Below are 15,992 nucleotides of genomic sequence, written 5' to 3'. Positions count from 1 at the left end.
TTGGAGAGAGAAAAATGTCAACTTACCCATTTTTAAAATTAAGAACAGAGAACATTATTGAATGAATAAAAATAACAAATGAGCCTGATTTGTATGTTATTGCCAGTTAAGAGGAAGACATATCTGTTGCAAGAGAGTGCCCTTATGCAGATTTTAGGAATAAACCCTACAGTGAATATTTTCCTTTTAATTGAGCTGCTGTTGGATAGATGGATTATATTCAGCTTAACCATGGTAGAGACAAGGGTCGAGCATAATTTTAGTTCTTCATCTGCCGCTACTTAATGTAAAAAAAAAAAGCCGTAAAAATTTATTTGATGCAAAAATTAGGTTTTTCAGGTTTTTGTTTCTTCTTACGTTTTCCTAGCTAGAACACTTCAGGGATGTGGAAATTTATGGGGTTAGAGTAGGTGGGGAAGAGGCGTATAGTAATAATGGTAAGAGCTGGAAGAAAGGTAGTAATCATTTATTAAACATTTTCAGATACTAGTTCTAACAGAGGAGAAAGCGGAGTGTGCTGTAGGGAGACTCTGATTAAATCATTCCCAGAAAGGTCCTGAGTGAACAGAAAACACTTCACTCTGCCTCAAATTTTTTCAAACTCTATTACTGCTTCTTCAGTGAATCATGAACAAAATCAGACTATACTTAATACAGAAGAGTTGAGCCCAGAGTGCTGAGAGCTATGCTTCCCAGTCCATCTAGGCTGAGTCCATGGAGGGTTGAGGAGGTCCTGAGATAAGGGGCTTGAGAAGCTGAGAATCTGCATTCACACTAAGCATTGCTCACATCTGCTATTGTAAAATGTGAATGGATGTTGTGATTAATAAGGTTCACAATTAGTCAAAAGTTAATGAAATATCGGTGCCTTTGTAGGATTGCATTTTCTCAGGGAACGGATACTAAAAGGATCATCTCTTGTTGTGTATGTGTTTTTGACATTTTTTGGTGTTAAAAGGGGTCCTTATACTGGAGTAGATATGAAGTAGTATCCTATATCTTTAGCATCCCACATAGCTAGCACATAGTTGACTTGACAAGTTGCTAGCTACCTTTTAAAGAAGAGAAAAAGGGAGAGGGAGAAAGTATCATAAAAATAATTATGCTGTGGCTTATATTCTACCAATGCTATATAAACAGAATTGGTGAGAAGTGATGAGATTGGTATGTTGCCCCTCCCCCAGTATAAGGGCATTTGAAATAACATAAAGAACCTGTGCTATTTTTGTGTATATATTTTAATTCCTTTTCTTAATTTGGAGCCTCTTCAGTGAAGAGAAAAAGACATATGATAGTAATGCATGGTTGCAGAAAGCAAAAAGAGAAGTCTGGAAGAATCAGGAGAACAGAAGGGAGAGAATAAATAAATAAGGATGGGACCAGATGAAGAGAGAAGAAAGTAAAGGATGTTCAGTGGAAAATGATCCAGGATCAAGGTGTCTTTTATTTGCTCTTATGTTGAGTATATTTTCCTCCATGTCTCTGGGGTGAATTAAGAGTAGTCGTGGGAGGAGAGCCAAATTTTATAACAGATGCTTTCTTCATTGGACCTGTCCCCTTCCCATTCCAACTCAAAGGGTAGGACGGGCAGCTAATGATAACTATTTTTTCCTTTTCCACCCCTCAACTCTGCCACTCTTGGCTTTGTTTCTGTATTTGCAGGATAGAAGTATTTGAGATGTAGTCTTTCTTGAGTGGTGAGCTGAGTTGACAGTGGCTGACTGGGTTGTCTTCCATCTATTCAGTCTTTATGCTTTCTTCTGCTTTTATTTAATATTTTATAATATTTAAATTGTAGATGGGAAAGTGCATAGATCACAGATCATTATAAAATTCAGTTTATTGATTTTTTTTCTTGTGTAGTTTGTGGTTTATGTGTTGTATCTAAGAAATCTTTGCCAAGCCCAAGGTCACTAAGGTTTTTGCTATGCTTACTTCTAGAAGTTTTCAGCTCTTCATATTTAAGTCTGTAATTAATTTTGGGCTTTAGTATTAAGGTAGAAATTGAGATTATTTCTGCACATGACTAGTCAGTTTTGTGTTTTGTTTTTTTTTTTCCCGGTACGCGGGCCTCTCACTGCTGCGGTCTCTCCTGCCGCAGAGCACAGGCTCTGGACGTGAAGGCCCAGCGGCCACGGCTCACGGGCCCAGCCGCTCCGCGGCATGCAGGATCCTCCCGGACCGGGGCACAAACCCGTGTCCCCTGCATCGGCAGGCAGACTCTCAACCACTGCGCCACCTGGGAAGCCCCTAGTCAGTTGTTTTATCTGTTTTTAGTATTATATATAAACAGAAACCCTCTGTGTAGTCTTTTGGTCCATCTTCTCCTGATGTTACCTATGTGAGATTCATCCGTGTTTTCATGTGTAGCTGTAATTGACTCAGTCTCATTGCTGTACAGTATTCACCATAGGAATATACCTCACAGTAGTAGATAGTCCATTCTGTTGATGAGCATGTGGGATGTTTGCAGGTGGTGGCTTTTAGGAATAGTGCTTCTGCGAGCCTTTGTATACATGTCTTTTGGCGAATGAACCTTTGCATACCATTTCTGTTGCATGTCGTTCCTGGGAGCGCCATTGCTGAGCTTCGGTGGGTATTGCCAGCTTTACAAAGTGAACGTGCCAGTCTGCACCCTCACCAGCTGTGCTCCAAGGCCTTGCCACCTGGTACTGTGTATTCTTTCTCTCTTCCCTCCCCTATCCTTTTCCCTTCCCTCCTTTCCTCCTTTCTCTTGTAGCATTCTGGTTGGTGTGCCAGGGTGACCCAGAGTTTGAACCTTTTGGAGGAGGATTAGAAGCAAATAGGGGACTATTTCCGAGTACCATCTCTTATGAAGAAGATCACAATGAGAAGTTTAGACCAAACAGGAACCATAGGGTGTAGTCATCTGAGGTACTGCTCTCCCACAGACTGCTTCTAGTCTAGTCTTTTACCTGGGTCTTAGAGGCCACGGGTGTTAACATCACTTTTCAGATTTGGTTTCAGTAACAAAACCATTTCTTCAGTTGACCCTTATTAGAAACCTCTCGGGTAAAACATACAAAAGACAAGCTTGGACTGGGAAGCAGGGAAGTGACCAGAACCCAGCAGTTGTTGGTACTCAGCCACCCCACCCTGAGAACCCCTCCCTGGAGCTTCAGTCCTCTCTCCTTTAAAACTCTTGATGCAGGTAGGCCACACAGATCTGACGAAGAAATTATGACATTTTGGTATGTTTTGGTCTAGATGCAGTCCCTAAATTATTTTGTTAGTTTGTAACCTGTTTAAACTTTGATTCTGTTTCCTGATGCCTCTTGGGAGGCTTGCCACGTTACAGCCAGAGCAAACCTTTCAGAATGCAGATCTGCTCAGGTAGGTAACTCCACTTTACAAACTCTTCTACTGTCTTCCCATTGTTCTTGGCATAAAGGTAAACTCCATACCTGGGCCATTGAGCACCTATACTCTCCAGCCTAGACTCAGACTCCTTGACTTTGGTCATGTTCCCCCTGCCTTGCTGTTTTGCTGCTCCCAGCCTTCTCATCTCAAGGAAGCCCTGCCTAGGTCAAATTACGCCTGTTATAACCGTTACAGAATCATGCATCTCTCCTTTGCAGCATTTGTCACAGCTGCTGTTTGACAGTGGGGAGTATTGGTGACATTTGGTCTTCTTACTGGTTTACTTACTATTCGCCCCAACTTATGATCTTAAATATAGAAGTGCTCTCAGCACAAAATATTTTTATTTTATGTCATCATTTGCAGCTTATAAATTATGAACTTTGTGGGAAGACTTTTTACGTTATAGGGAGATATCTATTTCTATGGTATTGGCATAGATTAATAAATTATAGCCATATATTGTTATAGATAGTCAATTATATATATATAATCATATGGTCAAGTATAGTCATAAGCTAATTTAACTCTTACGAACTGTCAAGATTACAAATCTTAGGTTTTTCTATCACCATAAAAATGCACAGTTTATTTTATATATTTTTTTTCTTTTTTTTTACATTTGTTTTAATGTAAAATAGAAATTAAAGTAAATCTGGACACTTTCCATCTTTGCTCCATACTGGTAACATCAAACGATATAGCCTTTTATTTCCCAAATGTCAGTATTTTGAATATCATCTTGGTGCTTTGTCATGGTTGCACCCCACCCGCTACTGTTATTTACTTAATATCTTTTTTTGTTTATTTTTTTAGTGTGATAAAATACATACGACATGAAATTTTATAATGCTCTTTAAATGTTAATTTTCTTTAAAAGGGAATCTTTCTATCACTACCAGAACGGGAGAAACAGTATCATTTGCCTTTAAAAACAGTTATGGTTAAATCCTGTCTAGATTCTGTTGTCTGATAAAGGCTTCAGGCCTGAGCCATATGCTCCCTCTGTTTACAAGGGAAATTAAATTGGCCAGTGTCATAAAAGCACTTAAGTTATGTGTTAGCACCAAAGTGAGACTTGCTCTTTGATATACTTAGAAGGATTTAAAGAAACTTGGGAAAGGAGTAGTTTTCTCAGTATGTGATTCAATACCTAGTCCAAAGTATCACCTAAGATTATTTTATATACCAGCAGTGGCACTTCTTCACTTTGGGAACCCCCTTCCCCCAAAATGGTTGTTCAGGGAAGTTTTGAACAAATGTGAGCAGCTATTATAAGAATAACAATGGCACCAATAAAAAATAGCTCTAAATAATCATATTGCAGATTCCCTTTGAGGCAGAATTCTTTATGTGCCAGTAGTTGGAAGAAATTAAGACTAATTTTAGTATAGATTACATTTGTCATCTATCCATCCTCCATTCATCCATCCAACATTTATCAGCAGCTGCTGTGTACTAGCCACTCAGTTATTGGGAAATCAGGGAGCAGCAACGGCAGCACAAAAGCAGAAGAGGCTTTGGTGGGTGGCTTTAACCCTGACATACCTTGGTCGTTTTCTTGGGTGTGCAGTGCTGAGTTACTGTATCATGGACGACTCTATGGTGGGAGGCCATTGGCACTCTTTGAAAGAATTACAAATAACCAGTAATTGCATTTTGGGGGAACTTACATTAAGACTAGTGCTATGGTGTGCAGAGTTACAAACACAATTGTCTCCCGACGGCCAGTATAAATGAGCGATGAGGGCCTCTTGGGGACTCTGGCAACCTGGAGACCACAACCCCATCTAAAGAGGTGACAGCTTCTGCTGATAACTGCCATGTTGAAATACAGACCAAGTTGTGCCAGTTCTTGTGATTTTTAGGAAAAGTTGAAAATTTGCTTTTCTTGTAACATCTCTTATTTTAAATGATGGTGCAGATTAAAAAACAAAACAAACTTGTACCAGTCATTTTAAAAAAAAGCATCTTATCTAAATTCTGTTCATGATAAACATTCTTCTACTGTACTGTAGCACATTGATTTACAATTTGTGAACCACAGACCTGCGCAGATTTGCTGAGTTTCAAATCCTGTGAGTACTAAGCATTATCTATAGAATACAAGTCAAACAATTGTCTTGTTAAGCGATGTGTTTATGGGTTTCTCTGACATTTCAAACGTGCAAAAGCGCTGGTGACTACTCCTCTAATAACCACATACTAAGATACCAAAAATTCAGTAAGATATCAACTGTTTAGAGTAAGAAGAACCCCCAAAAGAGACGCATTTCTCAAATTGGGGAGTTGTTATCTTCATTTATTTATTCTACAAATATTTATTACGTACCCATTATGGTAGAACTTAAACTTTAGTAAACAATCTGAAAATTACAGAGGTAGAACAGTGTTCTGCTTGTACAACTGCCACCTCATCCTTTTTCTCCTTTCCCCCTTTCCTTCTTTTTCCTCTTTGCCTCCATCCCTTTCCACAAAAAAGATTTTAGGCTAGCTAGAATAATATCTACAATGCAGTAGAAAAAGGATCAGAGAAAATTCAGGTCAGGGTAGAAGGTTTCGAGGGAGGACAGTCAGATGCACACCCCGATATGTGGTGTTTGCTGTGCAGCTCCTGAAGGTGACTGACAAATCTGGCTTTATGTTTTCCGACAGCCAAACTAAAGAAAAAAAAATGTTACATTGCTCTTATTATCTGTAAGGAGAAAATATACTAGTTTATTCAGGAGAACCAAACTTTCCGTAATTACGATTATTATTATTTAACATAATCTTTCCCACATATCTCAGAAGATAACATTTATTCATTTTAGAAAATTCAGATTAAAAAGAAAACAAAAAGCACCATGCTTTTATCATTAAAGGTAAATCACGGTTATTAATTTAAGTTTAATTTTTGTCTCAGTGTAACGTATACCTATAAAATTTAAGCAGATTTACTTAAGCATTAATAACACCATCACCAACAAGAAACCCAGTATCATACTGACAAATTATTTTGGAATTAGCTTTTTACACTTATGCAGTTTTCCTGATGTTATTAAGTAATCTTCAATAGCATCATTTTTTTTAAATGCTGTAATTTTAAAAGGCTGCACAGGACTGATTCCATGATATGGATGGATGTACCATAATTTTATTTATTGAGTCTTGATCTTAGAAATGGAATCACTTACAAAGCCAACTTGTAAGGTTCTCGATAGAGAGTGTTAAATTGCCTCCAGAAAGTGCAGCTTTACACTCTCACTGGCAGTGTATAATGAACCTTTTTGTTTACACGCTGATTTGGGATTCTTACATTAGTCACTTTTTGAGTGTTGTATAGATGACTCTGAGCAATATGCCAGGCGGCGTCGACTTATCAGTCCCTCTGCTCCTGCCTCTTCCCTCTAGTAAAGCCAAATGTTGTTGTGGTCCCTTTGGTGTTTCCATCGGGTTGTTCATAAGTGAAAGTGAGGTCAGTACGATCCACTTTAACAAGATATAAGACACATTCAACTGTTGTATTCACTTAGACATTTATTATTGATAAATGCCTTGGGTGTAGTTAGTGTTCATGCTGATGAATCTTAATTTTTAAGAGATTTCAAGAAGTTAAATGATCTAAGCTTCTCACTCCAGACAGATGACATAACATTCAACACAGATGGTTGGTTTTCCCTTTTTGTTTTATTATTTTTTTTAAGATACAGGAATTAAGATTCTCAAACCTTCCTTGTTAAACCAGAGCCTTGTGGATGTTCAGTAAGTATTCACTGACTATTGCAAAATTTAATCACCTTTTTCGTCAAGATCTTCCTTTTGACAAAATGCTGGAGTTTGAATCTTTTGGGGAGAGTAGGGCTAGGGAGTGTAGAGCAGGAGGACCAGAATCTAAAGTCCAAGTCCTCAGGTTAGCCTTGCAGGCGGAGGAAGCAGCACGGCAGAAGTCATAGTGAAATGAAATGTCGAGGTACCGTCTGGGAGCTCTAAATAATTCCATAAGGCTGGGAAGGAGGTGGAGGAAAAGATTGGAAGATAGGTGAGAGAGAGATGATGTACTCTGGTGGCAAGGACTCTTCTATGCAGTGGTAAGGTTTTTGAATTCTGTGCTGTTGTTTACAAGGATCATTGAAAGGTTTCAGTAAGGGAGGTGTTCTGCCTATGTTGAGAACAGGTACATGCTCCTTAGGGCATAAGGTAAGGTCTTTTAAGGAAGTTCAAAGAAATGCATTTTTTTTCTTCTAGGATTGAAGGTTGCAGTATATCCTGTAGAGTTGGTGGCCAAATGTTGTTCTTCTGTTCTGGAAATGGGTAGAAAAATTATAGCAGTATTTACCATTTGAGTGAGAGAGGGCAGATGAATTCCTTGATTCTGGGAGGATTACCAAGAGAGGCTATGAAATAATGTTTTTCTTCAAGGCTTTAAAAAGAGGGTGGTTCCTTATTTGTTTGGATGGGTAGAGATACTCTAAAGACAGATAGTTGGCCTGCTCAACCTTAAGTATTTTTTCTGTGTTATATATGGTTAATCATGATTGCAAGATTCCTGATAATCATGAATATGAAATATTAAAAATACGAAATGTTCGTCTCAAAATGTTCTATCAACAATTTGTGACAGAAGTCTTTTCCCGGTGGATATATAAAGCATCTCTTCTGTAAATTATTTAAAACATTCTAGGCCAGTGCTGTACAATAGACTTTCTGTAGTGATGGAAGGTTCTATAATATAGGCATGCCTTACAGAGCATCAGATAAGTGGCTCTCATGACCAAAGAATAAATTTTAAATTTTATTTGACTTTAATTTAAAATTTAAAGCACTGAATAATATTTTCAGATGAGAATGCCCGTGACCTCTGTTGTTTTAATCTTTCTTTTTTCATTTAGAAAATAATTATATATATATTTTATAAATTTATTTATTTGTTTTAGTTTTGGCTGTTTTGGGTCTTCATTGCTGCACACGGGCTTTCTCTAGTTGCGGGGAGCACGGGTGACTCTTGGGTGCGGTTCGCGGTCTTCTCACTGCAGTGGCTTCTCTAGTTGTGGAGCACCGGCTCTAGGCGCGTGGACTTCAGTAGTTGTGGCTCGCGGGCTCTAGAGCACAGGCTCCGTAGTTGTGGTGCATGGGTTTAGTTGCTTCGCGGCATGTGGGATATTCCAGGACCAGGGATTGAACCTGTGTCTCCTGAATTAGTAGGTGGATCCTTAACCACTGCACCACCAGGGAAGCCCTCCTTATTGTTTTTCTTTCCTGATCTTCACCCTATCCTATTCCATTTTCTTATTATTTTGCTCTTTTTATGCTGACAGTATTATAGTGTATGGGTAAAAGAGTTTATTTCCTTTATTTTAACTCAGATTGGTCATATAAAGGATTGCATTCACTATTTGTCCTTTGATAAACATATTTTTAGTTTTTTGCTTAGTCCCCCTTTTTTTTTTTTTTGTGGTACGCGGGCCTCTCAGTGTTGTGGCGTCTCCCATTGCGGAGCACAGGCTCCGGACGCGCAGACTCAGCGGCCATAGCTCACGGGCCCAGCCGCTCCGCGGCATGTGGGCTCTTCCCGGACCGGAGCATGAACCCGTGTCCCCTGCATCGGCAGGCGGACTCTCAACCACTGCGCCACCAGGGAAGCCCCCACTTAACTAAATTTTAAGTCTTCTTTTTAATGTGCTACTAACTTAACAGTGTCTTATTAATAGGAAAAGCAGTAACTTAGTTTCCTAAATGTTTGGTTTTAAAGAGAAAGATAAAATGAGATAGACAAATTTCCAAGTCTGTGTTATCTGATGAATTCGTGGTTTAAGGTATTCAACACATATACACATACACAGATTATTCTCAGTTTGTTCTTCTTGATATTGTTTTAGCCAGAGCTTAAAAAAAAACCCCAAGGACTTCCCTGGTGGTCCTGCATGACCCACGGCACGGCCAAAAACAGAAAACAAAATTTGATTTTGAAAATCAGTTCTTGTCCCCCTCACTAGCCTTTTCCCCTCACTAGCCTCCCCCCAACCCCCCTTAACAGTTTAGTAGTGATTTATGATAGTATTCTTTGGACTCCGGATGAAAAGGGACATCCTGTTTTGAGGGTCAGGATAATCCTTAGCTTGCAGGAGGAGCCTCTGTTTAATGCTGGGCTGAAGAAGGTTTACAGTTACGTTGACTACAAAGTTATATTCATTTATGGAAAAGCAAGTCTGATGGGATTAAACATAGAGTTGTGGAAGAAAGATTTTTATTTTGTTGCTCAGCTCAGTCTTTTTAAGAAAAAGAGATTCAATGCTTGCTTGCTTTTTGCATATCTTATTAGTTTTAATTTGACAGTCTGTTTGAATAAAGGAAAGACTTCTCTAGAGGAATGCTTGGCTGCCTGTGATACAATACATAAACACCTTGGTTTATCATATGTGATTTTCTTTTCAGTTTAGGACTGTCATTTTTTTCTGAGCTTTTGTAGGTGAAGGGCAAGTGTATTGATGGATTTATTGCTGTTGTGGTATCCTTGTATACTTCTCTTTCACTGTAGATGCAAATATCTGTTTCACAGTGAACAAATCAAGAGCTTGTGTGTTATGAGCTGTGCAGTGTCCAGTTCACCCTCGCTTTGTTCCTCCATGGTCACATCCCCCTTAGAAGTTTCTGCTGCTGTTGCTGCCCTAAAGTCAGCCATGTTCTCAGCAGCAGCTTAGGCCCTATTTTGTGGTCCCCTGAGGAAAAATAGTTATTATCCCCCGCTTCTCTCAGTGTTACTATAAAATATTTAATGGCTTATGACAAAGATGGAACTGATTTTCATAGTAGTAAAACTTACCGCTAATCACCCATCTGATTGTTTAATGGAATCACAGATTTTTATGGAGAACATTAAAGGCCTTCTGTTTCTTAGGACTAGATGTTATGAAGTATCTGTTTGTAGAAATACTTTTAGATAAATGCAAATCAAGCATTTTCCAAGAAATTTCTTCAAATTTAATATTTTAAAAGTGGATCCACAGACGTTAATTTTTCTAAAGTTGAGGCACTCTCTAGTTACCTGATGTGACTTGGTACTTTATGTAACTCTGAACTTTTAAATTCCCATTAAGGGTTCAGTGGCATCACTCCTTGCATGTATGTAAGTTAAAAGCTGTATGTCTGCAAATGTGAAATTATGTAATGACTGACATCATGACAGCAGCCTTTTCTCCAGTGATACAACACATAAGTTTTTCTTTTCTTGTACTGTTTGCACTTGAGGGTATGTGGTGCAAAATAATGTATTTAAATTTAAACATTAGAATAACATTCAGCTCCATGATGGAATCATGCTTTGAGAAGCACATGGGCAACAAGAACTCATGTGAAGGAATCGAAGATTTATCGTCATGTCTCGTGTCGTTCCAAGTCATAGGCTTATTGAAAGAAATGTTTGCAGCAATCGCCACATTATCAACATTATTATTTTCCCTCTAACTTTAATATAGTTGAGATGGTGCAGGTAAAAGTGCATTTATGAATGATGCGGCTCAGTTATAACGATTCATTTTCATTAACTAATCAAAAGCATTTAACTCGTTCTTTTGACCAGGCATATATAGATGAATGTAATGATGAAAATTATCATAGCAAGAAGGGAAATTGGAGATCCATTGTATCCTCCACCCTTGTTTCCTGCATAAGAAAAAGTGATGCCTGAAACAGTGAAGTGATGCATCTAAGATTCCAGAGGATTCTTGTAAACCAGTAACTTGCAGTATTTAAATTTGGAGTCTTGGAACATTGCATAATGCAGTTGGTTTGCCCAGTTCCCTTTCTCTTCTTTAAGAAAACCAAGAATGATTATTTTAAATTATACTAGTACTGTTTTTTTATATCTGCTCTAACCAGAGCATGGAAGAAATAATGTTAAATGCCTTTCGTTTTACAGCGCATTTTCCTATTCACTCTTAATTCTTTAAGAAATGCTTGTAGAAGCATACTGTAGATGGTTCTATTCCCACTTTGTAGGTAAGAAAACCAGTATGTTTACGACTTAACAATGTCACACCTCAGTTAGTGGTAAAAGTACCCTCAGAGCCATGTTTTGCAGCTCCAACCCCTGTGCTCAGGGCACATTGTCTGAAAACAGAGATTTTGAGTATTTTTATGTAGCAGGTGTCCTGAGTCAGGTTGCATGCATTTAATAAGAGTTCATACTCTTCATTTCTTTCTCCAGTAACTTCAACATGTAAGTACCAAAAAGGAAAGAGATTAGGAGTGCCAACCTTTGCCATGAAACAGAGCAGGTATAACTAGCACACATGGACAGAATTCACACTTTTGCTGTCTTCTACCCAATTGCTCATCCTGGTTAACCGTTGTGTATCTCAGTGCTTCACACTCAGCTACCTGATTCTGTGAACCATTCACATAAAGGGAAAGCTTCCCTTTTCTGGAAATGCCACTCATCAGCAGATTTCACTCTTAGGCAATCCCTTTTCTCCTGACAGTTCTGGGCAAATGAAAGATTGTTGTCACTAACTGGCCACGTTTCAAAATTGGTAAAATTTATAGTTGATGGTCTTCAGTATTCAAAATATCTGGCACTAAAATAGATAGATATGCTAAATACAGAAGGTTTCTTTGTTAGCGTAGAAATTGGAATAGAAGATGAGGTAAAAGTGATCCTTCTCAGTTTCTCTTTTGATTTCTTCTTTATTGCATACGTTGGCCCTTCCTCAGGGTTTCAGCCTGAGGTCTGTTTCTCTTCTCATGCATTCTCTCCGAAGATGGTCTCACCTTTCATGTTTCATTTCTCACGTTGCCATGGTGTTGAGTACCATCTGTGAGCTGACTGCCGAATTTATACCTCCAGCTCTCCATTCTGAGCTACAGACATACATATCCAGCTGCCTACTTTACACCATTACCTAAATGTCTGCTGGAACGTCAGAATTTAACGCGCCCTAAACCAAACTCATTATCTTGTTAATCCTTCCTCACTGTGCGGGTAGATAGGTTATATGGCCAGTCTGTGCTTCACTTTTCTGCCTTGTAAAATGTATTTGTAGGGGGAGGGAAAGAGAATAAATAATCCTTCTGGTTTATGGCTGCCCTTATGTGCTCTTGGGTCAATGACAAAAATTACCCTGTGCGTAACCCGCCTCTGCGCGTTTAAAAGTACATCATAAGTATCTTTGAAAGAAAGCAGAAGGCAACAGGAAACTTTGTGAGGTCTATACAAGGATAAAAGGAAGCCCCCTAATCTCACCCCAGCAGATAGTGAGCAGTTTGCTGAGATGTGTATGTAATTTTCAAGCTGTTCTTTGTAGCAGCTGCTGGAGCCACTGTCACCTCCCTGCCAGGCTTCTTGCTCATGTACTTCTTAACTGCCAGGCTCTACAGCTTTGGGGCCCACTGTGACTGGGAACGGCCCTTCTGGCTCTAAAATTTTGTCACTCTGCTTATTTTAATTAAAAAAGTGAACATGTATAACTGTCTATAGACTCAAAAGCCTCAGCGTTAATGTATCTCATTTTCCTTACAGTTTACATCTAGTTGGTCACTAGGTCCTGTTGATTCCTTTGCAGAAGTCCTTGCCAAATTCGTCTGCTCCCCTGTGACTTTGTCTTACTGCTTTTACTCAGCCATTCCTTGGCTCTGGCCTCAGATACTGCTGTCTCTTTCTGACCGCTGCTGGCCTCTCCCCTTTGCCCTTTGCCCCACCTCCAGGATCACGTTCCTTAAGAGACTCTTTGGTGTAGCTTAAGTAGGTCTTTCACAATCTGGTGCCCCTCATTTGGAGTTCTTACTGACCTGCCATCGTTGGTGCTTTCACCCTTTTATCTTCCTAACAGACTTGTCTTGACCTCTCGACTGCTCAGGTGTCACTGCTTCGAGCTGCTCCTCTCACACCCTGAGGTTTCTGTCTCCTAGTATGCCATTTACACTGCTGTACTAGATGCGAGAGACAAGGAGTTTTACCTATCTTTATGTTCCTGTTACCGAGAGCATCTTTTGGCCCATATAGTCAACATAAATGTTTATTTGAATAAAGGTTTTAAAATTTCTTTCCCAATTAGTAAGCAAGTTTTCGCTAAGAAAAAGTTATTTTTGTCTTTTTTATGAGAAAATGCTGGGGAGTATCTTCTTGTTTTACTCTCTTCTGAAAAGCCTTGCTAAGTGTTTCTTTCTGTAGCTGTTTTACCCCACCTCCCTGGGCTCAGAGACCTTAAAAGACTGCCGTGCTGTCAGTGGGGTCTCCAGCGCCTTCTCTCGGGTATACCCTTTACTTCTGGAAACACCTGCCTGTCGTAGAATTGCCTGTGAGCCATGAGCCTTGGCAGCATACTCGGCAATTAATGTCAGACTGAAGGCAACATCCAGAATACTAGGCAAAGCTCCCTAGATTGGATTGAGAAAATTTTATTTATGCCAGTTCTCACATTTAAATTTAGGTGATCTGCTGAACTGCATATATGTATTAATATAATATGCTCTAATTTATAGAGAAAATAATCTGTATAACTGAAATATAAAGTTTTATACCGTTTCTCAAGTTCAGAGTTTATTAAAATTCTCACCTTTGTTCACAGCCCTAAATTCACCATTTATTATTTAAAGGTGTTTTGCAAGGGATTTTAGGGTTTTAATTTTAATCTTGCCACCTTTGCTCCTTCTCACATCCCCCAACTGTAAAGTGACTCATCTAGACTTGGAGGATTGATTGGAATGTAAAAATGTCCAGGCTTTTTGAATCTTTGCCACACCTTCTAGCAGAGTAAATAACATAATGAGATAGATTTGTATATTTGAAATGCTACTTTCTTGGCAAACTGAACATCTTTCTAGCTTTCTGTTCTTATATTTGCTTTATAGCTGCAGTCAAGCCAAAGGTTACTCTTAAGGATTGGAGCTCCGACTTGCCTTAAAGATTCATTGGTGAGCCCAGTTGACTGTTCAACTGTTCAGTTGGCTGCTGCAGACCAGCCTAGGCCATCTCTTGAGTGGGTTTAAGCTAAAAATAGATGATTCATTTTGGGTTGGCAAAGCACAAGCTCTGGATTGTTTTTTGTTGCTTGTTTCAGATGGGACTTTGTGTGCCTATGAGTAGATCTTTGTGTATACATTAGAACCTAATAATGGTTACTTTGCTTTACTTACTGCTGTGGGGTTTTATCTACATCCCCTCCCCCCCCACATTTCCAGTCTCTTCTTCACAGGCAGGCAAAGGAAGAGGGGATGTATATCATATAACTTAGAGCCCTAAAATGGAAGGGTCACTTGATATCATGTTGTTCATTTTACAGATGGAGTAGCATACTTAGAAATGTCTGTCATTAACCAGGTTGATAATGGCACAAGATGGAAGTGACAGTGTGAAATATCATGATGCGTTGGAAAGAGTATCTTATATGGCCTTTGGAGCTATGAACCAGAAACTAAATCCTAGCTAGCTACCTAACTTCTTTGTCTTAGTTTTCCTGATTTTTAAAATAAAGATGATAATGCCCACCTCACATGGAATTGTAAGGATTTAAGGAGATAATATATATAAAATAGAGGCTTGAGAGGCAGTGGGTGGTATTGTTTTAGGAGAGAGAATGTGGCGTAGAAAAATAGTGATGTTTTGGAATTAGGCCAGATTTTTGATTGAGCTCGGATCACTGACTGACTTTGTTTACCTTGGGCAAGTAGTTAACCTTCTTTGGGCCCCAGTTTCTGTATCTGTATAAAGCAAATATAAGAATGCATAGCAGTTGGGTACTCATGAAATTTAACTGAGATAATGTACATGAAGATAATGTATATGAAGTTTTCAGGACAAGATAACAATTCAGTAAATGGTCTAGGAGCTGGTAGATGCTGCAGAGAAGGAACGTCTAAATTTAGCCCATCAGCCCTGTTATATACCTCAGTTTGCCACCATCTAATTTTGGTATCAGGATTAGAATTCTTCAGAAGCAAAATTACAGAAAGAAATATACACCCCATTCTTACAACACAATCTTCTTTAAAAAAGTTAATTTATTTTGTATTCTAACATCATTTCTCTGTTTTCACTTAGAGTTCTTCCATCTTCTTGCCTTTCACTCCAATTTGACAAAATGATTATTGAACATTTTTAAAAACTGAAACAAAATGATAATAAAAATAAAGATTACAGACTGTGAACTGGAGCAGTGCTGCCAAAGGTTACTTTTATTTAAGTACCTTAAACACTTAGGTAAATATTCAGTAAATAAATATATCAGATAGAAATATTTGATAAATAAACATTTTGGTAAATATCAAGTAAATATTTTCATTTGTAGTAGGTAAAGTCCTACAGTAAATCAAGAGCATATTTAAAATAAAACATGGAGAAAATGTATTTTAGACATTGCCGTTTCAAAGCAATATTCTTTCTCATCGCCCAGAAATCTTTCCATTTTTGGAGACTAGTAAGGTTCAAAGGTCAGCTCTTAGCTCACCCTGTACTTTCTGAAACTACAATCTATGTTTAGGCTTTTAAAGTTAAATTTTTTTTTTCTTCTCCCTCCATTTGTCCCTGACTGTAATTTCTGGCCAGGATTTATATGGAGAGAACTCTGTAAACCAGGCATAATGTATGCTGCCTTGTGTGTTTTTTGTACCTCTTCTATATTCTTGGGACTCAGTTT

At 38.6% G+C, this 15,992-nt stretch overlaps 1 protein-coding gene across 11 annotated transcripts in view; it reads left to right on the top strand.

The window, feature by feature from the left end:
* SRPK2 (SRSF protein kinase 2) overlaps positions 1-15,992 on the top strand; it is a 231,184-nt gene that overhangs the window by 101,689 nt on the left and 113,503 nt on the right. The window contains exon 1 of one of the 11 annotated variants that reach the window (XM_060157254.1): positions 3,252-3,354. The exons of the other annotated variants lie outside the window; for them this stretch is intronic. Coding sequence (XP_060013237.1) covers positions 3,290-3,354 — 65 coding nt within the window. The 5' untranslated portion in view covers positions 3,252-3,289. Of the gene's footprint in view, positions 1-3,251; positions 3,355-15,992 lie in introns of those variants that run through there. 11 annotated transcript variants of the gene reach the window in all.

The sequence above is a fragment of the Lagenorhynchus albirostris genome, chromosome 8 (genome assembly GCF_949774975.1).
Source record: "Lagenorhynchus albirostris chromosome 8, mLagAlb1.1, whole genome shotgun sequence".
NCBI lineage: Eukaryota > Metazoa > Chordata > Mammalia > Artiodactyla > Delphinidae > Lagenorhynchus > Lagenorhynchus albirostris.
This window is presented reverse-complemented; position numbering and strand designations above follow the sequence as displayed.